The following is a 25,665-nucleotide window of genomic DNA, read 5'->3' on the forward strand; positions in this document are numbered from 1 at the left end:
TTGTGCCTGACCCGTGAGTCACTTGTTCACCTGTCGTATAACATGATTATCCAGCTGTGCGCTGGACATTTTGTCCAGAAGGATCCTGTGAGAGACAGGATTGAAAGCTTTGCTGAAGTCCAAAGGCATTACACCTGCAGGCTTTCCTAGATCAACTAGGTGGGTTATCCTGTTGTAGAGGGAAATCAGGTTTGACCAGCAGGACTTTTGCCTCATGAAGCCATGCTGGCTGTAAATGATGACTGTGTTGTCCTTCAGGAGTTTTTCAATATCTCCCAGAATAATCTTTTCCATGACTTTACCAGGCACTGAGGTGAACCTGATGGACCTGTAGTTGCTGGGGCCCTTCTTTTTGCCCTGCTTGAAAACCAGGACAACCTTAGCCAGCTTCCAGTCAGCTGGAACCTCTCTGCTTATACTGGGAAATAATCCATCACCAATAGAAGAAGATGCAAGAGAGCCAAAATGAAGGATAGACCATGTTCGAAAAGCAAGAATATGGTTTCAGTGAGTGTGTTGTAGAGAAATTAAAGAGAAACAAGACAGGACAAGGATGTTACAAGATGTTATGGTCTTCATACCAAGGTATGAAGATAAAAGGAGAAAACAAATTGTAGTATGAAAACTTAGATGAGCTATTTGAATGGACAGATGAAGAAAGAAACAAATAGAATGGGTGGGATGAAAATTTAATTCTAAGGCATGGTGGAAGAAATGAGGTAATTTCAGTCCAAGAATGAAAAGGAAATAAAGGGGTAGGCCACAAATAGATATGTATGAAAGTCAGCAAAGAAAGGAAGCATGGATTATAACCCCAGTAGGAATGATGAAGCATCTTTCAGACCTACCATGAGTGAAAACAAGGAAGAAAGGAGACTCCCTGAAGGAGGCAGATAGAAGAGTTACTGCATCAGTGACAGGAGGTATAGGAAGCCGAAGGAGTTAGTCTTTTTTTCAGTTTCTTTGATTCAGGGTGTTTTATTTTATTAGTGCTATTCTATTTTTGAGGTACAGTAGATGAAATTATGAAACGTATCATTAAAGCATTTGTGCTTACCCAGATTCTTTCAGAAAATTTGCACTGGGTACTGTGAGCAAATCGATAGCCTTAGGGTGTAATCCCATTAACTACTTGTAGAGTGGCAAAGTAATTATGGTAATCCCTATTGCCTGTGTAGGAGCTTTTATGAGACCACCTGCAGGTCATTCCTTCTGACCTAAAAAGACCCATTTTGAACACTGTACTCTAAAACCTTAGATGACTATACTGAAATAATAGCATTAGGGGCTAATTAGTAAATATGCTTTCTTACTGATGGCATAATTCAGAAATTGTATTTTCCTAATTTTTAGCTACTTTTTCACTAAAGCTATATATATTTTTTTAAATCATTATCATCAATAATTCATGAAAAATGTACGTATACCCACTGCATGTAATGCTTAGTATACTTGGGAATTACTGATGGCTTAATAATAGCATGTGTAGAAACAGTGGTGTAATTACTCCCCTGTAATTACTCTGTTACAAACAATGAATTTAATTCTCTTCTCATTTACGCTGGTGTAACTAAACTGACTTAAGAGGAATTTCTCTGTATTTACATTGCTAGGATGACAGGAGAGTCAGACTGAGCATTTTTAAGTTAGAGGATCAGTTTTTCACATTTATCATGCTCTTTTTCATTCTGGTTACTGAACTTCTAACTCGAGTTTCAAAAAGTAAGTCCTGCACTGCAGTAGGGCTTTTTTCAAAATATGTTTGCTTTTAAGTAGGGACATTTGCACAGTAGAATGGGTTATAGCTCCGTACAACACTCATTCTACTTCACTGGAGACATAATTTCACGAAATAAGAACTTATTTTCAGTAGATTCCGATTATGTATGTAAACTTCTTTAAGGCTTGTAGTTCTGCTGTGGCATGATGTTGTGTGGCACTGGAGACCAGGTACCAGAACTTTTGAAATGAGCAGAAGGTCTTCCAGTGTCAGGTGCTGCAAACCAAACCTGAAATCACAAAGGAATAGGAATGAAATCTTGGAAATGAATGGTATGTCAGAAACTATCAGATGTGATTTTTTTCTTCTTTTTTTGTCTTCTTTTTTTTTTTTGTTTTTTTTTTACCTGAGCAGGCACATTATAGCAAGGTTTCATCAGATTGGGAGGGAAGGGGGGAAGCGCAATTAAAGAGCTGTCAGTTAATCCCATGTTCTCTTATTAAAGAATTGTAAACATGAATACTGTCTAGTTAATGAGAAAAAGGCTGTCAGTGAACAATTAGTCTGGCCTTAAACAAGGGGAAAAAAAAGGTTGGTTTTTTTTTGAAAACTTCTTTGTGTTATATGCCTTTTAGAGGTTGGTGAAATAAAGTATTGATTGCTCTATTTAAATAAATCCTTAAGGGAAGGTTTTCAATTTACCCAAGTGTTTGTTCTGATAGGAAAGGCTGAAAAGACAAGTGCCTTGTCATTGTGTGTGCTCAAACTGCACAGTGTCCTCATCTAAGTTTGTCAGAGAATTGGATTGAAATGTCACGTTATCTAATGGGAGACATGAAATTGGCCTTGTCAGATCACCCACTTATTGTAAAAAATGGCAGTTCGTATCTAATAGATGACATAAAAGTAATCAAACATTGAGCAAAAGGAAAATAGTAGGGTGGAATTGATTAAATGTATTTGGTGAAGTAAATTAGAGTTCTACATACGGTCCCTGGGTTGAATTTTTATAATAGTGGGCAGATCCAACGCAGATTAGATTTAGGAGAACAGAATGAGCCTGTCTGAGCAGACATCAGATTATTACAGAGTTCAGACTGCTTATTGAGTTCAAACAAGGTAAACCTAGGTGTCAAATTGGTTAAAAGGAGTTTGGTTAGGTTTTTAAGCAAGGACATAGAAAGGTAGCCATCTGTAATGCTGGCAGCTTAAATGTCTGCATTTTCCAAATGAAAAATTTAACACTGGGAACAGAACCAAAGCCCTTCAGGACCTCTAGAACAAAGAATTTATTCTGGAGGGCAAAGTCATTTTGATATCGAAGACACAGTAGGAAAATATTAACAATTGCTTATCTGTGGTATCAGTTATTCTCATACATTAAATATACACAGATCCTTGATATTTGTTTTTGCTCTCTGCCAACTAACCTTTCATGCTGGAGTCATCAGTCTGTACCCCTTTTTTACAAATAGTGCTGGTGTTGGGACTTATTTTTATGGTTGCCTAACAGTTCCTATCATGAAGTTCTGCTTTCAGATGCTCATATTTTGACCAGTTGACTTGAGAGTAGTATTTTTCAGTGTAGGTGTGTGCCTCAGCCTGTAGATTTTGAAAAACCTACAGCCAAAGCAGCTGACACAGTTCATCCATCTTAGCAAACTTGCCATAGGAAAATGCTGAAGACTCTGAAGCAGTAACATTTTTTCAGAAGAGTGCTAGTTATGTCAAGAATGCTGTTTTCTGTTCTTGTGAAAGTCTGATCTCGAGTATAGTCAGTTTACAAGCTACTAAACAGAACTCCTATTTCTAGGATGGGGAGTCTCTTCTCCTAGGCAGCTAGTGACAGGACAAGAGGAAATGGCCTCAAGCTGTTCCGTGGAGGTTCAGGTTGGACATCAGGAAACATTTTTTCAGTGAAAGAATGGTTAAGCCTTGAAGCAGGCTGCCCAGGGAGGTAATGAAGTCACCATCCCTGATTCTATGATTCTGTGACAATGAGTAGAAGATAAACATATATACAAACATGCATATGCAAAAATGGGGCCAGGAAAAAGGAACTGTCTGGAAAGGATAACTTTCTATTGCAGGAGGGGAGAGGAAAAGCAGATGCTAGGAGAGGCGTGATTAGAACAGCAGCAGACTGGATGGCAAGGAGAGGAGCAGGCACAGAGCTTATTGATAAAGCCTGATGAGGTAAAAAATAACACAAAGAAACCTGGAGTGGAAATTCAGTGGTATTTGGAGTGTAATATGGAGATGGTGACCCATAGTGTGGGGAGAAAAAAACTGAGCAAAGCTGAGAGGAAGAAAAGTGGATGGATTTAGACCACTTTAGTAAGGAAATGAGGATGAAGCGAGTGCAGTGCAAGCTGAGACACCTCTGTCATAAGAGAGAGGTGGCATGGCTGGAGTACACAAGTCAGAGCAATTGAATTTGGGAGGAATCCTGTTTGGGAAAGGAAACTGTGCCAAATTAGGGATGGGTGGTAAAAGTACTACTACTGTTACAGAGCTTAGCAGGATATTTACTAATATGTCCAGCTAATTAGATTGTACCTGCATAAGTGGACAGTACAAGGATACTTGGGATTTTTTTTTTTTAATTTTAAAATATGTATAGAGTAGAACAATTAAATTTTTTAAAATGATTAATTTACAAGTAATTTTAGGAACATTAGAATACTGAGTCACATAAAGTTTTCATCCTGAGCAGTCTCGGTATAGGAATAGTGTAAAGTTAGTTCACATATTATCCATGATACTGTTTAGAGGTATTTTTTAATTAAATAATTAAAAAGTTTGGCAGAAATTATTGCAAGAATTTAAAAAAAAAATATTGCATGAAGAACTGTGGTATTTCAAAATCATAGTTATCAGTGGGGTTATTTGTTGCCCTTCATCCAAAGTTAAATGCTGCAAAATGGCACTGTTCTCCATAGTTTCCAAAGCGATGGAATAATTTGCATGCTCAAAAAAAGGAGCACAATAATACATACACATAAAAACTAGAGAGGAAGATGGGAAAAAATATTCTTAAAGCAGTTCAGTTGATTTTAACAGTATAAATTGTAATTATTTGATTAGTTTTATAATAATTAGGATATTATTAATGTGGGCATAGCATCAGAGATGATTGATACCTCATTTTTTTCACTTCAGCTGCTCATGATGTGCTGAACACTGTCACGTGAGAATAACATGGCATTGTCTTCCTAACAGTTACTATTTAGTAAGATGAATCAGCTTGCAGGATAAATATTTCTTCCGTGTTCCTCCTGCAAATGTAGCATGGCTCCGTCTCCCACTCTGTAACTCAAAAGAAAAATAGAAAACTGCTATTTTTACTATTGAAGTAGGTTTTTGTCATTTTTCAAGTTAGTGGTTCTGAGCCACAGAGAAGTAATGTCTATTATTTTGGTCTTCTTTAGACCTTTCTCAAATCTTAGAGATTTACATTATCTCCACTGGCATCTCTGTGTGATACCTTTCCCCTCCCAATTAAAATTTTTTAAGAACTGCAAAGCATAAAGATGTTAAGATATTGTAGAAAATGTTTGGAAATTCTGTATAATTTAAGTACAAAGCATTTAAATGAAGGAGTTGTAGTTTCAAGTATGTTTTCAATTAATATAGAAGTGCATAAGAATAAGTAGTTTACGTGCATGTATGGCTACATTTGTTTTTATCCTCTGTGTAAGGGTTGCCTCCTTATCATAGAGGCAGTCTTTTTATCTTATTTAATATAAATGATCCATTTGTGTGGGGTGACAGAGCATCTGCCTAAAGTTTTCTGTGATCTGCAGACCTCTGGCTTTGTAAGGCAGCCATTATTTTCTTTCCATAAAGGGTTGGATCCATCATAATTTGTCATAGAGTTCAAGAAGAGGTCACATATCTGTCCGAAGTCTAAAAAGTGTAAAATTTGAATATATGGATAAACTTACTTTCTTTTTTTGAGTTAATATTCTATTTTAAAAACTGTTATTTGAAGGGTTTTACAGTACTGAATAGCTTTGTTTACTTACTTCAGGAGAGATCTACAAGGAAGAGCTCCTATTTAAGCTAGGTCATTGTACTAAATAGCCACTGCTACAAACTCATTTCTGCTGTCAGTTCAAATTCCTTCCCTGGCCATGCACATCTGTAAGATCTCAGGTCTATTGTACCATTTTATAAAGGCATTAATTTGCGTGGTAGTTAATTGAGATTGCCCCACTGGCAACCATAAAGCTGCTCTTGGTGAAAGACAGTAGTGCTGCAGTGTGGTACTTACCTGGCTTAAGGGATTCAAACTCCTCAGTATCATAAAAAAATTAAATTATTCTATCTAAAGAAAGCATAGATGAAAAAGACAGAGAAATAACTTTCATACTTCAGTCGTGAAATTGGCCCATCATATTTGGATATGTAGTGCTTGTGTTAAAGAATCTGTTTACCTGAGTCTCATGTTTTTAATAGTCTCTCAATAAAGGCATCATGTTTGTAATGAAAGATTGATTTTATGTAATCTTCATCTCTGGTAAGAAGACAACTTCTAGTATTAGACTATGCTAATAGTATTAAACTGCACTATATGCAGGTTGTGCTGAAATAATGCAGCTTGCATTACCCTTTGGCATTGTGGCCATAGAGAAATGAATATTATTCCCTGAGGTATAAAAAGACAATAAAATACTGTCTATTCCAAGTACTTGTAATACTTGGAATGAATTGGTGTAACCACTAACCTTAGTGACCTAACTCCTGAGTTTGCATTTTGAATGGCACTTCAACAGCCTTTAGTAGCATTTGAAACTTGAAAGTAATTAACTGTTCTTTCAGCATGGCTAAGTAAATGCCTTAGGATGCTCTATAAAAGTTCCATTTCATGTCTTGGTTCACAAAACAGCCTAATGACTTAAATTGATTCTAAATCATTTTGAGTCAAGTCAGAACTGTTTCCAGACATGCTGTATCACTGTATGAAACCATAGTTTATATATTTCAGGAAGAATAGTTTCAATAAAACTGCAGTATGTTTCTAACCCAGTGATGACATCAGATTGCCGTATATTGCTAATGCAGTGTTTGCCCTACTGATTTGAAAATGTAAACAACAGTCCCTATATGCTGGAATCTACCACAATATATTAAGCTATTTTTAAGTCTGTTCCCATTAGTAAGTATTAGTAGACATCTCTGGACACATACTGTTTTACTGCCCTTGTATCATGTTCTTCATTATAATAATCAATTAATTGTGTTAGGATGAGAATATATAGTGATGATTCCTATCTTTGCAGTTTTGTAATGTCATATTCAGCAGTTGCTAACAGATTGCACAGATCGAAGTTTGTATACAAGTGCATGGTGCTAATTAGAAACACCATCTATCTGAGGCATAGCTAATCTTCAGTGTGCTTAGTGCTCTGAGTTACTCTTTCTGTAAATCAAAAAAAGCATGCTGTAGGATAATTACATGTTTGTTAAAATAGCAATTCTGTTATTTCTCAGGAAATACTGACTTATTTCCAGAGTTCTTTTTTCCCTTTTGTTTCATTCTTTTATGTTCTTTGCTGTGACTTTGAAGTCCTTGAGAAAATGATGAAATATATAAATTCAGCTTCTTGTCTGTTTGACTACCTATATCTCAACACATAGGGAAATGGTTAGCAGAAGAGGATAAATCTGAATCTAAAGCTTAGGGAAGACATGTCCCACGTTCATTACGTATTCTGTGTACCCTTAAGAAGGTGGCAGTGTTTGCTGATAGATATGTTAAGACTATTGGATCAAACAGTACCTTATTACAGTGGCCTGCTTTCATTCTACTTGAATATATTTAACCAGTGGGAAGGTGAATTTTTTGCAGATGTGATGCATGAAGCAGCAGAGTAATTTAACCAGTAGGGAAAACCCCAATTTGTTATTTACCTTTAAAAATAGATGATATTTGTAAATTATTTTTGCAGTCTAATTTAAAATTAGATGCCCATCACATAATAAATAAAAATGGGTTTAAAATTTTGCTCACTTTTAAAATCTTTGGAGTCCTAACTATCAGGATATCGCATGCATGCTTGCTCTGTGATAGGGTATTGCTTCTATGTGGTAGTTAGTGAAAATAAGCCATTACATGAAGTAGAATCAGACTTGTAGTAAAAAGTCCAGAAATCCCCTAGCTTTCCTTTAGAAATGCTTTCATTTTAACTAGAGTATAGGACTTGAAAAATGACTACACTTATTCTGCTTACAGAAAAGTCTGAAAATATGAATTCTGAGTAGTTAAGTACACGAAAAGTGATGAATAAAAAAATTCGTTTTGTTTTCATGCAGAAATTACTGTTCTGATTATGTCTAAGTATAGACTACAACATCAATTTTACCTTAAAAATGTTAGTTTTGAGTAGGAATAACATTAACATCCGGGAAGATCTGTATTTGAACAGGAAAACCTGAGATTATCTTTCTTTTTAAATTTGAAGTTGGGTTACCATGTAATGTCTAATGAATAAAATTCCATTTGCACCTTGTTTGAAGTTATGTGATATAAACCAAAAGCTTCATGTTAGAATCTCCAAGTGCACAAGCAAAAGAGTGTGCATATTGCAATTTAATGAAAATAAGTCAGTCTGTCGTGGAGATTTCTTTATATCCATATTTCTATGCAGTCTTCAGCTCTAATATGGTATGAAACACATCACTTACTTGAATGTTTTAGAAGCGGAAAAATTGCAAGTATAATCATTGCTTGTTCTTGTGACTGTCCTTCAGAGCCACCCGTTCCCATTGCTCCACCTCAGCTGTCCTCAGTCGGTGCAACTTACCTGTGGATACAGTTGAATGCCAATTCCATCAATGGGGATGGACCCATTATTCAAAGAGAAGTTGAGTATCGCACTTCAAGTGGAAGCTGGTATGACATACAACCTGTGGACTCCACAAGCTATAAGATTGGGCACCTGGATCCTGATACAGAATATGAAATCAGTGTATTACTTACAAGGCCAGGTGAAGGAGGAACAGGATCTCCTGGCCCAGCTCTCAAAACAAGAACAAAATGTGCTGGTGAGTACTCAAAGGTGATAGGAAAGTTGTAAGCATCTTTCTGGGGCTGAAAACATAAGTTATTTCGCTAGCAGTTTTTACTGTCTGTCTTAAAACCTGCAGGAATTTAAAACTGAATGTTTTTAAGTATAAGCTATTAACATTTTCCAGCTGTGATGACCTTGAAACTAGCCTTCATTGCCACTGTAGTTTGTAGGTGAAATCATGCTTTACTCTCAGGTATGCACTGAGCTCTCTCCATTTCATTACACCCGTCTCTTGCTGGTGTGTGTTTGAGTTTCAGGTTAGTTCATTCTTTCTATTTTTTTTTCCCCTGGCTATTTTCCCAAGCTTGATTAAAATTTTGTTTGTTTTGGCTGAAGTTACTTTTTTCCTTCTTTCAATGTCAGTCATCTCAAACTTGTAGATAAAGTGGAAGAAGATCCTTTGTAACAGCAAAAGCATTCACTGTTAAGTCTCAATTAGCAGATGAGGTTTAGCAAAGGACTGCTTTCTTGAGTGACTGACAGCATGTCTTTTTATTAAATGAGAAAGTGTAATTGCTGGTGCGTTGTAGCAATCTTGGCTTCTGTTTTGGATGCTATAATTAATAGAGCTGACCTCTGATTGTAAAAACATACAAAGCAGAATAATTTTCAGTAAGAGTGGCAGTGATATTACTTTGGGATTCAGCTGATTAAAAAATAATATTACTTGGTGATTCAAGTGCTCAAAAATAATAGTGAATACTGTGACCTGGATTTTTTTTCATCATTAGTATTTTCCCCCAATATTTTGAATCTTCTTTCTGCTACTGTAAAGTTGGTGGAAGATAGGCAGGAGTGTACCTAGAGCGAAATGGAAGTAAGCAGGTACGATTAGCTTATTGTTCTTAGTCTTTTAAAGAATGACTTGGTGTTATTTGTCCTTTGAACAGGAAAAATTACACACTTCAACAGAAATAATTGTGTGTTTGCAGTGCATGTGAAAGTACAGTTACTTGTTGCGAAGTCACTTGGCCATCTGTCAGTAACTAAATGGCATTTCAGTTAAATTGAATTGGTGTGATGTCAAACACCAAATGAAATATAGCAGCTTTCAAAATCCCAGTTTTATGTTTTGAAGATGCAAGCTTATACAAGTACTCACTCATTGATTTTTTTTTTTTCTTCCTTTCATTACTGGAAAGAAGTGTTTAATGAAAAATACCAAAAGCACTACATCTAAGTTATAATAATGGTTAAGTGTTTAGTATTTGTAGGATTTTCTGCATCAGACAAAGATTATTTCAACTTAGTCAACAGTGAAACATAAAAATTAATTATAGTTTCCTTCAGGAGGGTTTTGAGGTCAATATGCCCTTTGTAGTAACATAAAATACCTGTCTAGACAAGGGAACTATGTATTTAATACACAAGTACTTCAGTTATTTTAAAATGAAAACAGTTCTTCTCATAGTTTGACCATCTGCTTATATGACCAGTTATTGCAATAGTGGGTGCTAAATGAGCCTGTCTATACTAAAGGGTTAGAGAGCCTGGTGAGATAACACCAGCCAGCAGCCAAGTATCCACAGGGCTCGTCACTTGGTCACTTCTGCCATGGGATGGGGAGAAAATGAAAGACAAGAAGACTCATGGATTGAGGTGAAGGCAGTGTAACAGTGGAAGCAAAAGCTGCACTTGCAAGGAAAACAAAATAGGAAACTTATTCATTGTTTCTCATTGGCAGGCAGAGGTTTAGCCACTTCCTGGGAAATAGGGCCTTGGCACACAGACTGGTTACTTGACAAGTGCCATAACAGTTGGCATCCCCCCTTCCTCCTCCTTTCCTTGAGCTTTGATTTCTGACTGTGACACCATACGATACGGAGCATCCATTTGGTCAGGTGAAGTCAACAGTTCCTGCTGTGTCCCTACCAGCTTCTTGTCCACTTCCAGTATATTTGCTGGGGGAGTGGAGTGGGAAAAAGAAAGCTTTGAGTCTGCGAAAGCACATTTAAAACGTGGTATGTTATCAAGCTTGTTTTAGTTACAAATCCAAAATACAGTGTTATACAGGCTGTATAAAGGAAATTAACTCCATCTGGGCCAGACCTAGTAGAAAGTGAAATCCAGAATTTTACTTATATTTAGGAACATCATATGCTTTCTGTTCTTTTCAGTGGTACATACTGTTCAGTAATAAAACATGCATTCAGTTTCATAAACCACTGTGTACTGGAAGTATTTTACTACCTGGTAATGTCTTGTAATATATCAGAATTATTTGTGTTTTCATTAAGCTAAGCAGTAACCTTCTTAAATTAAAAGCAGAAACTGAAGTGACTGAAAAATGTAAATTGAATGATGATATTAAATCTGTCTCCACAAACTGGCTTTTTTATAGCAGAATATCCTGCTTTGAAGGTGTAGTGGTTATTGGTTAACTGTTAGCAAGTGACATGCTAATAACTGGCCCAAGGGTTTGAAAAGAGATGCTGATAAACTAATGATGGTATAATTAAGCTGGATAGGAGTAAAATAATGCCAGTCTCCAAAGCATACCATAGAATTAATAAAACAGGAGTCTTTAAGAGAAGAATCATTGCACCTTTTTAATTACTGTGATAATTGTATGCTGCTTGCCTGTTCCCTAGGGGAAGATGGTGAACCACTTGGAGACTTGAAGCAGTATGCTAGGCATTCAATAATCTTAATAGTTCTCCAAAGCATTTGAAATATGTTTTCATTTTAGCAAAATGAGATTTCAGAGGCTTGTAATAGACAAGTCTTATCTGTAACTTTACTAAATAAAAGCATCTATAATTAGAATGCAAAGAAAAAAATATCTCTTCAGGCTTGGTTGCATCACGCTCAGTGGAGCAGTTACTACTTTTGGAACTGCTTTGCTTCCTTTTGCTGAAATATATCGTAAATGTAAGTGTTATTTCAGCATAATGTTCAGGAAGGTCCAGGAATTACATTCAGGTCTGGATTAGATTTAACCGAGAATGTGGAGCTCAGGTTTAAGAAAGAGGAGTTTAGTGGATTTTGGCCATTGTGAACCACATTTGAGTCAGGCCTAGAAAAAAGGGGTTTTCTTATTTCAGGGTATGAAATGGAGGCCTTCCCAGGTTGTCTGGAATTTGAATCACCAGTTACTGTGCTCAGAGCTCCCTCTTCCCACAACATCTCATATGGTTGAACCTAGAAGACTGATGCCAATTAAAATAAAAGAGGGGCAGGGACAGATAGGAAGAAAATTCATTAGGATATAGGCACATGGCAGGACATTTCCATTATACAGTATATTTCAAATTACTTGGAGATACATTTTTAGGCTGGTGTAAACTATTCCAAAATAGTCACCCACACTTCAGGCACCGTTATCTGAGGAACAAGACTCTTAGCCAGTGTGAGGCTCATAATGTCAATCACTGCTATAGAGAGCTTAGGTGAGCTGTTGCTAGCAGAGAAATAGCTGCACAAGTATTTGAGCCAAAGAAATCACCTTGTATGTAGGCATATAACAGTACTTAGAGCAGCTCTGCCGTATGGGATATAAGAAGTTTGAGGATCTGAAAATCAGTACTTATTAAAAAAACCACCCTCTTATCTCTTACTGAAATAGATTGGGAATTCTCTGGTGCCTGAAAAAGTCCTGAATCAAATTGTCTCTAAATCATAGAATCATAGAATGGTTTGGATTGGAAAGAACCTTAACATTTGTTCAGTTCCAGCCACCCTGCCATGGGCCCGGACACCTTCCACTAGAGCAGGTTGCTCAAATCCCCATTCCAGCTTGGCCTTGAACACTTCCTTCTCTACCACAGCTTCTCTGGGCAGCCTGTTCCAGTGCCTCACCACCCTCACAATAAAGAATTTCTTCCTAACATCTAATGTAGGCCTACTTTCTTTCAGTTCAAAACCATTCCCCTTTGTCCTGTCACTACAGTTGTTGATGAGACCCACTCTGACCCAAAACCAGTAGAGCTGGGCATAGTAAAACTTAGGTAGGTATGTGGAAGGATTAATGCTAGACTATTTTGTAATTTCTTCTTATCCATATAAATATTTTTGTGGGTAGAATTATTTATTTCAGTTCTGTCTTTAACATGCATTGTATGATACAAATCTTGATCTAGTATGTGTTCCTCCACTCCAGTGGTGAGATAGTGCCCCAGTTAAAACACTCCTGCAAAATCCAGAACTGCTAAATGAGCTCCTGATTATTTTTTTTTTTTGCTATGCCCTCTCTAGTAGGAGACTATTTTTAAGCAATGTTGTTTCTTGAATCTGCTGGTGAACAGATACATCTTAAAGACGGCTACCTTGGGAAGAAAAGATAAAATAAAATCCTCTCTCCTGCTAAGGGAGGGAATTTTTAAGGCTCCCTAGGGAAAATGGTTGCTTTTTTCTCATAATTTTTCTTTTTTCACTGTGACATTTGGAATAATTCCTGAAAATTAGCATATTTTTATTTGCTGAACCAGAAAATCTATTGGAAATTAAGAAAAAAAACCAAAAGACTGCAATATAAGTAACTTCTGATTAATTATCCCCAAACTGTGGGGGTTTTTTAACAGTCAGAACTCTACTTCTCTGTGCTGAGAAACAATTATTGCCCTGGAGTATTTGCAAAAACAATAACTGTCAATTTAACCAACAATTTTCATACGATGAAGTAACAGGAATTTTTTAATTAACATAGTTGAATTTGCTGTCTCTTCTACCCCATCTCCTGATCTTGTCAGGAGGAAAGCTGTTACTCCCCGTACAACTGAGCTCTTGAAACACTCCTTTCAGGTTTGTTGTAAAATGTCTGGTACTCCTAGAAGGCTTGTTACGATCTGTAAGAGCAGAGCAGAGGAACTCTTTAAATCCCCACTCTTGAAAAAGAATAATCTTTATTTTACTCATTTTGCTTACTGCCCTAGCTTAACCTGGATAAACCTTCCAAAGGCGTACAGATCACTTCACTAGTTCTGTGCTGCACACTGGCAACCACTGGCATGGCAAAAAAAAAATCTACATGTGCCAGAATACACTGATGGAATGAGCATCCTCTTCCCTCTGATCACTTAAGACCTGCATCAGGTTGCCACAGACAGAAGTATCTTTAGGCAAGTGGTACACACCAGCAACTGTCTTGAACCCTGCATGTAAATTCAGTGTGCTCAGGTATGTTAGACAGCACTCCATGGCACCACTTTCCTCCTGCCCCATAACATGGAACACTTGCCAGGTCCTACAAGATAGATGGTCTGCAGCCCCTAGCGTACAACATTCTGAATACAAAGTCACTTTTGCAGTTGGTCTTCCCTGTTTTTTACCCTCCTATCTTCTTTTGTTATTAATTTTGTAGTTCGTCTCCTCCTTTTGTCAGTGTCCATGCCCTAGCCTTTCTTAAATCTCAGTGGTACTTACTGCTTATTTCCATGCCCTTCCCCATTCTATATCACTATTAGGAAAGATGAGTTCCTTCCTAAAAACTTCTTTAGGTTGAAATGGCAGCTGCCTTTCTATGTCCTTGAAGGCTTCTTTGGATCTTTCAACTTTTTTGTCTCAAGAAGAGAGGAAGGATCTTACTGTTCTGGGAATTTAGTTATTCCTTCTCATTGCTTTACCTTGGAGGACTGACTGTGAAGAGGTTCAAATTTTTTTTTCAGACATATAACAAAGTCTTAACATGGCTTCGTTTTGTGATCATAAGAAAATGTCAACTTGGAGCTGTACCACAGGTTCTTTTCCACAGCTCTTTCTCAGAACTTAGCAATTTTCTCAGAAGTTTGAACCAAGGTTTTGCAGCTGTGTTGTATTAGAGCTAGACCTCAGGTCACAGACAGCTGAACCCTGAGGAGGAGGGTTGCAGGTATTGCACCATTTTATTTTCCACGGAAAAGTTCCATGATATTTTTAAAGTCCCCATTACTAACCTGAAACTGTAATAAACTTTAGTGGGAAGTTACATTGATTTATCAGTGCTAGAAGTCCACAGTGAACTCACATTCATTTATGGTTTTATTGTGAAAGTAATTGCCTACCGTATTGTCCTTTCTCCTAATGCCTTTCTGATACACAAACCATTCTCATACAAGGTCTATTTTCTCATAAAAGCTAGTATTGAATTTTCTGCACTGTAGCAGGCGAATTTCAGCTTTTGGATGTGCAGAAAGTAAACTGATAGACTTTCATACAATTCCAAGAAAACACTACAAAGTGCATGTCCATGTCTCTGTGTCACTTGTTGCTTACTTCTGATGAGGAAACGAAAATTCCCATCTTCTTGTAAAGGACCCTACAGAAAACACAAATGATGTTCAGCTGTGACTAGTATATGAAAATTCTTCTTTGGCAGCCACTTGTCTGGAAAGAAGTCCCCATGTTTTTCCTTACTAAGATGATTTCTCTGATGATGTCTTACAACACAACCTTCCCTTGTGTTACTGGAAATCTTTGGTCAAGAAAAAAACCAAATAATCCAAATTCCTCACATAAAAGATCTCTTTAAATTCAGTTCTCCTCCTCTTTGTCTCACAGGCTAAAAATCCCCTCTGGGAGTCCTTAAAGTCCCTAAAAGGGAAAAAAAAAATAAATGCAGCAAGTGGCAGTGACGGCAACTGCAACAAATGCCAATCCTGTCTTCAAGAAGGGCAAAAGGGAAGACTCAGGCTGAACAGCCTCACCATAATCCCTGGTCAGGTGATGGAACAACTAGTCTTGGAAGTCATTTCCAGGCACATAAAGGACAAAAACATAATCAGGAGAAGTCAGCATGGATTCACAGAAAGGAAGTCATGCTTGATGAATATGATAGCCTTATGCGATAAAATGATTCGGTAGGTGAGGAGGAGAGGAGATACTCAAAAGTTATCTGGACAACATACCAGATGCTCTGCTTGAGCAAGGGTGGTTGGTGGAGAGGGTGGTTGGACCAGATGAACCAGACCCTTCCTGTCTCAGCCTTTCTGTGTTTCTGAGTTTCTTTCAAACTCTAGGAAGAGGAGCTGTGACCATGGTGTCTGTTAAACTGTCCTAGACTCTTCTTTCACAAGCAGGGATGTATCATGATCTCTCCACTATATTCCTGTCATTCCCTGAAGCTGTACAAACAGTAAGGTACAGTGGGATGGAAAGACTTCATCACAGAAAAAGGTTTGATTTCCAACACATTATTTCTGGATGCTTCTTCAGATTTGTGGTTGCCAATGATAGGGAAAAATAAACATTTTCTTTTATAAAGTAAAACATTTATCAGGGTATTTGCCCTTTCATTCCAGTTGTGTCTTTCTTTTGCAGGGGAAATCACACAAAAATACTTTCCTAATATCTACATAGCAAGCTGGTGCTATGTAGAAATTAGTAATACCTGTACTTTTGTGTCTCCATCAGCCCCTAAATACATATTTTTGGGTTAGTTACAGCATCCAGAGATCTCACTTGAGAAACAGAATATCTTCCCTTCCCACCATCTGACAGGGAGGGCAAAAAGAAGACAGGAAAACTGCAAATACCTAGGTCTGTTGGCCTGCTCTCTGACACGTGTGCTGAAGTATGTGAAGAATATATATACATTCTCGTGATGATAAAGACACAGAGTATGCAACCTGACTCGTAAGATTGGTTTGTTTTGAGAAGCTCCAAATGAAAATAATCAGAAAGTATTCCTGACAGTTGCATCTGAGTTAATAGAGGAGTGGAAACTGAGTGTGTGTAAAAAGAACTGCCAGAAGTTCTGTCTTTGGTCATGTGAAAAGCAATCATATAAATGGAGACTTAGTTCTTCACTTCATTAGATTCCCATTTCAAAACATTTGTAGAGGAGGAAATTAACCTGCTCTTTGAGACAAATGAACCTTCACCAACTTACAGCAAACCTGAGGGGCAAAATTATTAATTTCACATCTGCCAGGTAGAGGGAATGTGAGGAAAACATAATGACCCTTGAGAAAAAGTAGATAATATGATTTCTCCTATGACGTATCTCAATATCTAGAATTGTTGCAGGTTTTTATTAATTATAAAGATAAGCTCCAAAGAACACACACTCAATTATTTTACCCAAGTTAAATTCAGGAAGAATGTCTCATTGTGGAATGAGAAAAACTCAGCAAGTTGGGAGTGTACTTGTTATAAACAAAAGACCGTTATGCGGGCACCTTTAATAGAAATGCTAAATTAGATATACTTGTGAAAAATACGGATACGGCATTCCTTAGTGTTACTGTGTTGAGAACAAATTGAATGTGAACTGTTTCATAGTTGCTTTGGATCTCTCTTTTCAAAAGTATTATTACTGCAGATTTAAATAAATGTATCGGTACTCTATTATTAAAAGTAATTAGAAGTAATGGGAAAGGGCATGGTTTGGGTATATTTGCCTTCCCTGTGAAGTTCCATGAGTGCTTTGGATTTTTCTGTAACAACTTTCTGCTGAGCACTTTCTCCCCTCTCCTGAGGCCAGTTTTTACATCAGTTGTTCCAGTTTCCGCATGCAGTTATGCCGTACTGCCTTTCAGTTATAGGCACACTTCACTATTAATAATGCTGATCCTTTGGCAAAAACATTAGGAAACAAGACAGGAAAGTATGGCTTTTCCTCTTAGTCAATGGAGAAGGTCTTACTCAAAACCAAAGCAAAATCTTTTATACATTTGAAGTGTCCAAAGTATATTTACTTAAATTTGTGTCTAAAAGAATAACTAATTGTGTATGCCCAAGTGTGTATATGTGTATACAGACACACACACATACATATTTCCATCTCTTTTCCTTCATATATATATATATATATATGAGTGTATCACTTCTATGATCAAAGAGGATCTAGGCTCTAAAGGATAGGTTTTGTAATTAAAAAAAAAAAAAAAAAAAAGTTGCATGAACCTCTGAGCCTTCTGTTTGAGGAGTCAGAAAATAAGATGTCCTATAGACAACAGAAGCCTAATTTCTGAAAGGTGTGTCTTCTAAATATCACCACATTATGAGGGTAATCCCATTTTCCCTTACAACAGACCTGCAAGGCAAGAAGTAGCACCAAACTAACCACAAATTTGCTGTTGAATGGAGTATTTGACTTCCACTTGCCTGCCCTGAGCCACCTGAATGAGGGCACTACTTTATCATGGAGTCGTAGAATCAGCTGGGTTTGAAAAGACCTCTAAAGATCATCAAGTCCAACCCTTAATTCACTACCATTGTGGGTACTAGAAAGTGACTCTTTGGCTCTCTCTCATCTTGTGGAATTAAATTCTGGCACCACCGTATCAAATAAGTTTAAATTATAAACAAGTTATTTGGATGAAATTTGCCAATAGTTATAATAGATGTTGAAAGATGGAAATAGATCAACAGACAGGCATGCTCCTTGGTTTTGATATTTTTAAGGCCTGCTCTTTTGTTTGAAACTGTTAGACCATGTGCTGTCTTGCCCAGCAGCTTTGGCCAGCTGTAAAAAAACACAATTCTGTTGGAGTATCTGTGAAGCATGAAACATCCAGGAACTATACGGAAACACAGAGATACTTCACTTTTTTAAACCTTCTAGTAGTTTGGGGTTTTTTAAAATTGCTTACAAAAAAGCAATATCAAAGGTTTGTAGAATGAATGGTATATTAATTTTACCTCACTTCAAAGGGAAATGAACAATGGCACCACTCAGGTTTTTTCAGTGCCTGGGAGGCATATTGGCTTTGCAGACCTGTTTGTTTTACAAATGTAGAGCTGTATGCAGAATTCAGTCCAACTTCCTGAAAGTTTCGAGGGAGAAGAGCCAGTGGTGTGATTTCTGGCTTTTCTGGTACTACTTTTTGCTATAAAGTGCAATTACAACTTTATAGCCTAGACTTTAGACTATGTGCCTAATTTGAGACCTGAAATCAAGGCAGATCCTGAAGAGGTATCCTGACTTTAGAGAAAAAAACACAACTTTTTTTTTTTTCCAGGGTGCTAGGTCACTGCAGTGCTGTCTTTTCTGGTGAGCAAGTGTGCATCACGTTTCTGTTTACAACTACAGAAAAACAAAGTTGAGACAGTTCACAGAGCGCTAGACCTCAACTTCTATAGATGTAAAAAAAAGTGGCTTTGTTTGGCAATCCATCTAATTGCTGCTGAGTGTGTTGGTTAGGCAGGGAGGGGCATCCCTGTGGAAGTGAGGTTCTTCCAGACTGTTGTAGACCACAAACATCTGAGGGAGTAAAGTTTCTCTGTTTTCTTTTTCTTTTTGTGCTTACATGGCTAGATGAACTCTGGCCCAAAGTAAATAAAACATTTGAGCATGAAAGCACTGAGCAAGCTAATGCTTACTTAAATATCTAAAAAGAAATAAGAAATAAAATTGGGAAATGCATTGCATAGCATTATCATGAGGTACTGTATTAAAAGAAAAATAGTGGAGATTAAAACAAAACTACCCATGAAGTTAATGTTTTAGGGGTCTTGCATTTCAGTATACCCAACCATCTAAAATACTTGTAACAATTTTGTTTTCAAATTTATACAGCTGATGTCTGCATTTAGCTGTCTTTCAATGTATACCATCATTTAAGCACCCTTGTTATTATTTTAAGTATATTAACAACTATCTGTGCATTTAGTTCATGCCTGCTCATTCTGTGAAACTTGATCTGCTTCTTGGAAGGAAAGAAGAGGATTTTCTTTTGGGAAAGAGAGAGTTTAGTTTTATTCATTAATGCATGATTCAGAACTTTGAAAAAGCACTCTGAAGGTATTTTGGTGCAGAAATTTTGCAGTAGAAAATTATGTTTATAGTGGACTGTTATCTTTTAGAATTATACATATGGGAAAATGCATGTAAAGCAAAAAGGCAATAATAAGTGTTTACTCTTGACATGCAGAAGTGCCTTTTCATTTCTAAAAATGTATGTTCTTTGGAAACAAAAATCAAATTGTCTGTCAGTTACTCTTTGTTTTGACTGTTTTTGCAGATATTTTATTTGCAATTAGCTTAAAAAATAAAAAAAAATTCAATAATTTACTTAATTACTGTTGTATAGTGTTGAATTTGAGAGGATGAACCAATGTGTAACTGGCATGTTTGGCCAAGTAAATGGAAAAAAGAAATTTAATGACCTGAGCATAATTATAGATGACTTTGGAATGACAACTGGCAAAAATTGTACTATAATTAAATTTCCATTATAAAAGTTTCATCTTTTTTGTCTGACATGTGAGGCTAGATTGTGAAGAGTATTCATTTATGAGACGAAGAATTAGAAAGCTATAATTTATAATTCAGGGTAATCAATGAAAGCATTTCTTTTGTCAAAAAACCTTTCACTGACAAACAGCATTGCATTGTTAGTTGTTCTAAAAAGAAACTAAAAATTCTTTTGTTGTTTTTTCACTTACTGTAAAAGGAACTGAAAAACTCTGGTGGTTGAATCAAGTCTTGCAGTAATTCAGAGTAATATTATGCAGATAGGGCTTCTCAGACTGTTTCCCTTCATTAATATTGACTTTGTCTTGGTCTATAAGACTGTTCCTGGAGAAGTAGGATCTTTCTAAGGCCATTTTATCAAGATTCTGTTTAATCTTGAACAGAACTGTTTGTGATAGAAGAAATGACAACATATTCTGATTTCCAAATTTTCCAGTTATTGAGATGGATCCTTTGTTTCTGGTAATGGAGTCTCAAAGACAGTGAAAAAAACCATTATGATGGTACCCTGTTAATTCTTACAAAATCTTTCAAAGGGAGCACCAGCAAAGATTAGTATTTTAAAGAGTTTTGGCACCAAATTTTCACAGGCAACAGCAAAGCTCAGAATCACTCTGATTTAATGATTAGATAATTCTTCTTCAGTACACCTATTTGAGCTCCATATTTACAGAAGTGTTTTATGTGCTTTTGTTATCGCTGTTAATTAGACACAAGTCTAATTGCACACTGATTGCTCTTACTATACTATCTGTTCATTATTTAAACAAAGTCTATGTGCCATTCGTCTCAAAATATGATTCTTACATTCACAGAAAAGTTGGACTCTTGACTGATTAAAACTGCCTTTGATCCTACCTATGAATCTGTTAAAACAAGGAACTATTTCTGCTCTGATAACATCACAAAATAGTTTGGTATGAATCTTCCAAAACTAATTTAGTTTATTCTGTGTTACAGTAGCACAGTCTTCTAAGCAGTTAGCATACGATATTGTACTGAGTTCCTAAAACAAGTGACTTGAAAATAGGTTATTTCCCTAATGAGAATTTTCAGAGTCTACTAAAATTTGAAGTGATTATTTACTTTTGCATATACTATTACTTCACAGTTCCACTGTGAAGTTTCCACTTACAGACCATTACTTATAAAAGCAGTCGGTGTTAATATCTTAGAATGTGTCAGAAAAGTACTCTTCTCTATTCATTTTCTTGCACTGCAGTAGCTGCTTCCTGGATGTTTCTGCAAGCTACTGAGACCAGTTTGTATGTCTCTTTCTTTTCATCCAGACAACAGCTTTAATCCCCACAAAGTGATTCATGCATTGATTGTTAGAACTATATAATTTGCAATTATTTAACATCTTAAGGTTTTATTCTGCATTTGGAGTTTCATAGATGCACAGTTCTGCAGTGGATCAGATGAGGTTTTATCCTTAAGATTTTTGAGCTGTCTACTGTTATTGAGAAGTTTTAGGTGGCATGGTCCTAGATGTCTTCTCTAACAATTATAATCTAATATCAGTTGATTTGACATGTTGAAATGCTGAAATGGCAGGACAACTGTGTGTTCTGCTTTTGCAATGTCCTAAAGGTACATGAAGAACAAAAAAAAAAGAAAACCCTCCGAGAATTCTGTAAACATGACTAAATCACAGATCCACATAAACATTTAATTATTCCTTCATAGGAAATAATTTCTTACTATTTTCATAAAAACTGGCTGCATCTAGCAAAGCTGAGCAACTGATTGGAGAAAATCTTTATGAAGTTCTTAGGATGTATATAAATGATGACTTATTTATTTTTCAGATTTTCAGCTCATACACGTAGGTTTATTTTTGTGAGCACAGGTAACGAATTTCTTTTTTCTTCTTGATTTTTTTTTTGCACAAGATTTATTTCTTGCCTGAAAGCGGTGGTGGAGCTATTAAATGATGGTAGAAAGACATGTAGTAATGGATAAACTAGTTTTAAACTCATTCTCAGCAAAAACTGAACTATGTTTGCTGAAAATCTTCATCATGCTAGAATAGGAAAAGTAGTAATTTCACACCAACTTGCTAATATTTGGCAAAGTTACACAAGCAGTTGGTAAGGGACTGATGATAAAATGTGACTGTGCACTGGTGTCTGTAGGCGTATACGTGCTTGTGCTGTTTCTCATGCAAAACATCAAATTTCAGGTTAGCAAATGAATTCAGAAGATGTTTAGTTGCTTTAACATGCAGTAGATGATGTATGGCTAAAATAAAATACATTGAATATAGTTTAAAGTAGGAGTAGTGAGTATCTTTGATTTTATTCAGTATGAAGTAATAAAGAATATATGCTACTCAGATACTCTTTTTAAAGAAACTTAAAATTGTGTTATTTGTCTTTGATAGTACAAAATTTTTGATCAAATCAGAATCTTGTGTTGCTCTAATAAAAGGCACGGGGCACATGGTGTAGAAGAAAAAAAATTACCTTTTTTCCAGTTTTACATTTCCATGGATTACAAAAATCTCTGGGTTTGCTGTTTGGGAGAGGGAAAAAAGGCTTCAACACTGTTGGAGTGGTATTAGATGTGGAGATTATAAATGGAGTCACTTTTCCCAGTGAAAAACAGAAGCTGAAATGTGCAGCAACTCAAGATTGCTCTAGAATGAGATACCTGCAGGAAGATAGAGAAAGTGTCATGGGTCAATAAGCATTTAGCTGCTCAAAGCTTAAGACTTGTAAAAACTGATACTCCTTACAGACTTATCCTAACTCTTCATACAGAGAAACAAAAAGGGCAAAAGGCAGAGTAGCTTTTTTGGGCAGAAGTAAATGTGGAATCTCTCTCCTTTTGATGAGAGAAGAGGGAAAGGAGTAAGCTTATTTCAGATAGAAGCATTCTAGATGATGTTCAGGAGACTTTGAGTCCTTTCCCTTGGTAAAAATTAAGGTTTTGCTTTGACTGAAGCTCATTAATCCAATCCCACCTGGACCTACATTTTTTGCTGGTTTTCAGCGTTTTCTTTTGCTTATATCCATGAAGAAAACCTCTTTCCTCATTGTCATGGACTTTTCCATTTTATTCATTATGTTAGCCACCAGTTTTGAGTAGCGTTTCATGTGTCAGCCGTAGGTTATGTAAGCATAATTCTGAAAAGCACAGTTGATAAAGCAATAATTGAAATATTGCCAGATTTTGGTTTTGACTAATAATGATCTATTGCTGAAAAAAAAAATTCTGAGACAAGTCTATGATATTTATCAGAGTAATCACAGAAGCAAAGAAATGTTTGTTTTTAATGTACTGATAAGGATCTGATTCTGCTGTATAATTGTATTGCCACTATGCTGTTATTTCAGGTCATTTTATTTTGGCAAAAGTAAATATCAGCCAGTAAGACTAGACTAATTTTGCCCCCCTGTGATCAAACTTGGAAAGGTTTTGTCAATATTTTCATAATAAACTTTCTGTTGATTTTGCCCCAGAATTACTATGAGTAATTTAAGGAAATGCTGTGGTTCCTTAGACAGCTTAGTGCCTATGGAAACAGTAAATATTACTGCCATGAACTTATTTTTTAAGATTCGACAGAAGTATAAGATTAAGAATTGCCTCCAGCTTTTACTTATGCTATTAGTGTATCTTTCATAAGTTCTGTAGTCAGCATGGAAGGACAGCTTTGTAAAAGGTTGATTCAAAGCAGGATCTAAACAAGATGTTCTTACTCATCTTTTAAGTGAAACCCTTTTATATTTTCTGTTTTACATTCATCTTTTAAATTTTCTTATGTTTTCACTAATGATAAAATGCTTCTAGATGGACTAACATCTTTGTATCTTTGTAAGTACCCACAAGTCTCTTTGGGGATAAAGATAAAGCATTCTAGGATGAAGGCAAGATTAGTTACTCCTATAAAATATGTAAAGTCCTGCCTGGGTTGTTGAAACGGTGATAGTGTCAGTCCTAATATCCATTGAAGAAGGGCTAAAATCAGTTATTTTCCTAAAACAAAGATCTTATTTAAAGCCTCACTGCTAGGACATTGTTGATTAAGTTCTGTGATATAATGTGAAATGGTGCTTTGACTTTCTGAATCTGAGCAGAATGTGTTCTTATTCTGAAGAGAGAAGACAAATGTCTCCTTAATCTTCCAGACTGTATCCATTAATTTTCAGATGGGCCATTGCCAAGGTTGAAGTATAACACACTGACTCTGCTCGCTTTCAATAACTGTTTCAAGGATGATACTATTTGTTATGTCAGTGGGGTTAGAAGTTGTCCAAAGATCTAATATAAACAAGGAAATTTCCATACCAGATATAAAGACCAAATTATGAAGTCAGTTGCTCTGGATTTTATGCAACTGATTTGAAATACTGTGAGAGATGCCAGGTAGTTGTGCTGCTTGAGAATAAGCTGACAACAGTATAGTGTTACTGGCAGAGTTTCATACTCTAGAAGAAAGGAAAAAGAATTCTGTGATCTTGTCAGAAGGATTGGGTATTTTTAACAGTTCTTAATGGAAGAGGAGAGGCTGTCTGGAGGATCTTTTTTTGTCAAATTTCACATAATAACAGAATCATCAAGGTTCAAAGAGACCTGCAAGATCATCTAGTCCAGTTGTCAGACTAACACAACCATAATATTCACCCCTAAACCGTATCCCCAAGTGCCACATTCAAGATACTTCTTGAACACTTCCAGAGATGGTGATTCCATCATCTCTCTGGGCAATATATTCCTTTGCTTAACTACACTTTCAGGGAATTTTTTTTTTCTTTACTATTTAATCTGAACCTCCCCTGGCACAACCTAAGGCCATTTTTTCTCGTATTTTCATTTGAGACTTGGCAGAAAGCATTCTCCACCTCCCTACACCCTCTATTCAAGTTGTTGTAGAGTGATGAGGTCCCCCCTGAGCCTCCTTTTTCTCCACACTAAACACCCTGCACTGCTTCTCGTAAGATTTATGCTCCAGACCCTTCACCAGCTCTATTGCCCTGCTCTGGTCATGCTCCAGCACTTCATTGTCCTTTTGAAGTGAGGGGCCCAGAACTGGACACAGCGCTTGAGGTGTGCCCTCACTAGTGCTGACTACAGGGAGACAATCACTGCCCTACTCCTGCTGGCCACATTATTCCTGACACAGGCCAGGATGCTGTAAAACTCCAGCCCTGGATCTGCGGGCTCATGGGCTCAGCTAGGAGTTTTACTTTAAAGTATAGATATAGGGTTCTTTAGTATCTCGAGATAGCACCAAAAGAATAACCCATGAACTTGTTCCCAAGAGGATTCTGTACTAATTTAGGGGAGAAAATAAGGGAACTTGGCAAAGGTTTAAAAAGGGCACTATACAAGCTAGACAAAATGTTCCACCACAATTCCAACCGAGCACATATTAATCCACAACACTTAAGTCAAAATCCAATCCCTCCATCTCCAAGCTACCCCAAAACATCAAGAAAGGAGCAAAGAAAGAGAAGTAGAGGGAGCAGTATAGAGGTGGGGCCTCTGATCCACCAGCCACCCTGGGGTTCCAGGCCAGGGTGAGGGGCAGTGTCCTCACTGTCCCTGCCAATCTAAACTGTGTGATGGGGTCCAGGAGGTGTGGTGTGTTAGGGTTTTCCTGGGCTGTTGTGTGGGCTCCAGGGGCCTACCATGAAGGATACAATGCCATCTCACCTCTGTGAGGTTCGACCCATCCCTTCCCCCTCCACACAAACACACACACACACACACTCCCCACAAGATGGTTCTGACCCAGTAATTACTGA

The 25,665-nt window shown here is 36.8% G+C and overlaps 2 protein-coding genes across 12 annotated transcripts in view; both read left to right on the forward strand.

Annotated features, from left to right (window-relative positions):
• ARHGAP28 (Rho GTPase activating protein 28) overlaps positions 1 to 25,665 on the forward strand; it is a 723,491-nt gene that overhangs the window by 472,989 nt on the left and 224,837 nt on the right. The window lies entirely within an intron of this gene.
• Positions 1 to 25,665, forward strand: part of PTPRM (protein tyrosine phosphatase receptor type M) — a 449,317-nt gene that overhangs the window by 167,398 nt on the left and 256,254 nt on the right. For all 11 annotated transcript variants that reach the window (XM_050306131.1, XM_050306135.1, XM_050306149.1 and 8 more), the window contains exon 7: positions 8,477 to 8,770. In XM_050306131.1, the coding sequence (XP_050162088.1) occupies positions 8,477 to 8,770 (294 nt within the window). The remainder of the gene's footprint in view (positions 1 to 8,476; positions 8,771 to 25,665) is intronic.

Source organism: Myiozetetes cayanensis, unplaced genomic scaffold (genome assembly GCF_022539395.1).
Source record: "Myiozetetes cayanensis isolate MyiCay16 unplaced genomic scaffold, myiCay2020 scf1, whole genome shotgun sequence".
NCBI lineage: Eukaryota > Metazoa > Chordata > Aves > Passeriformes > Tyrannidae > Myiozetetes > Myiozetetes cayanensis.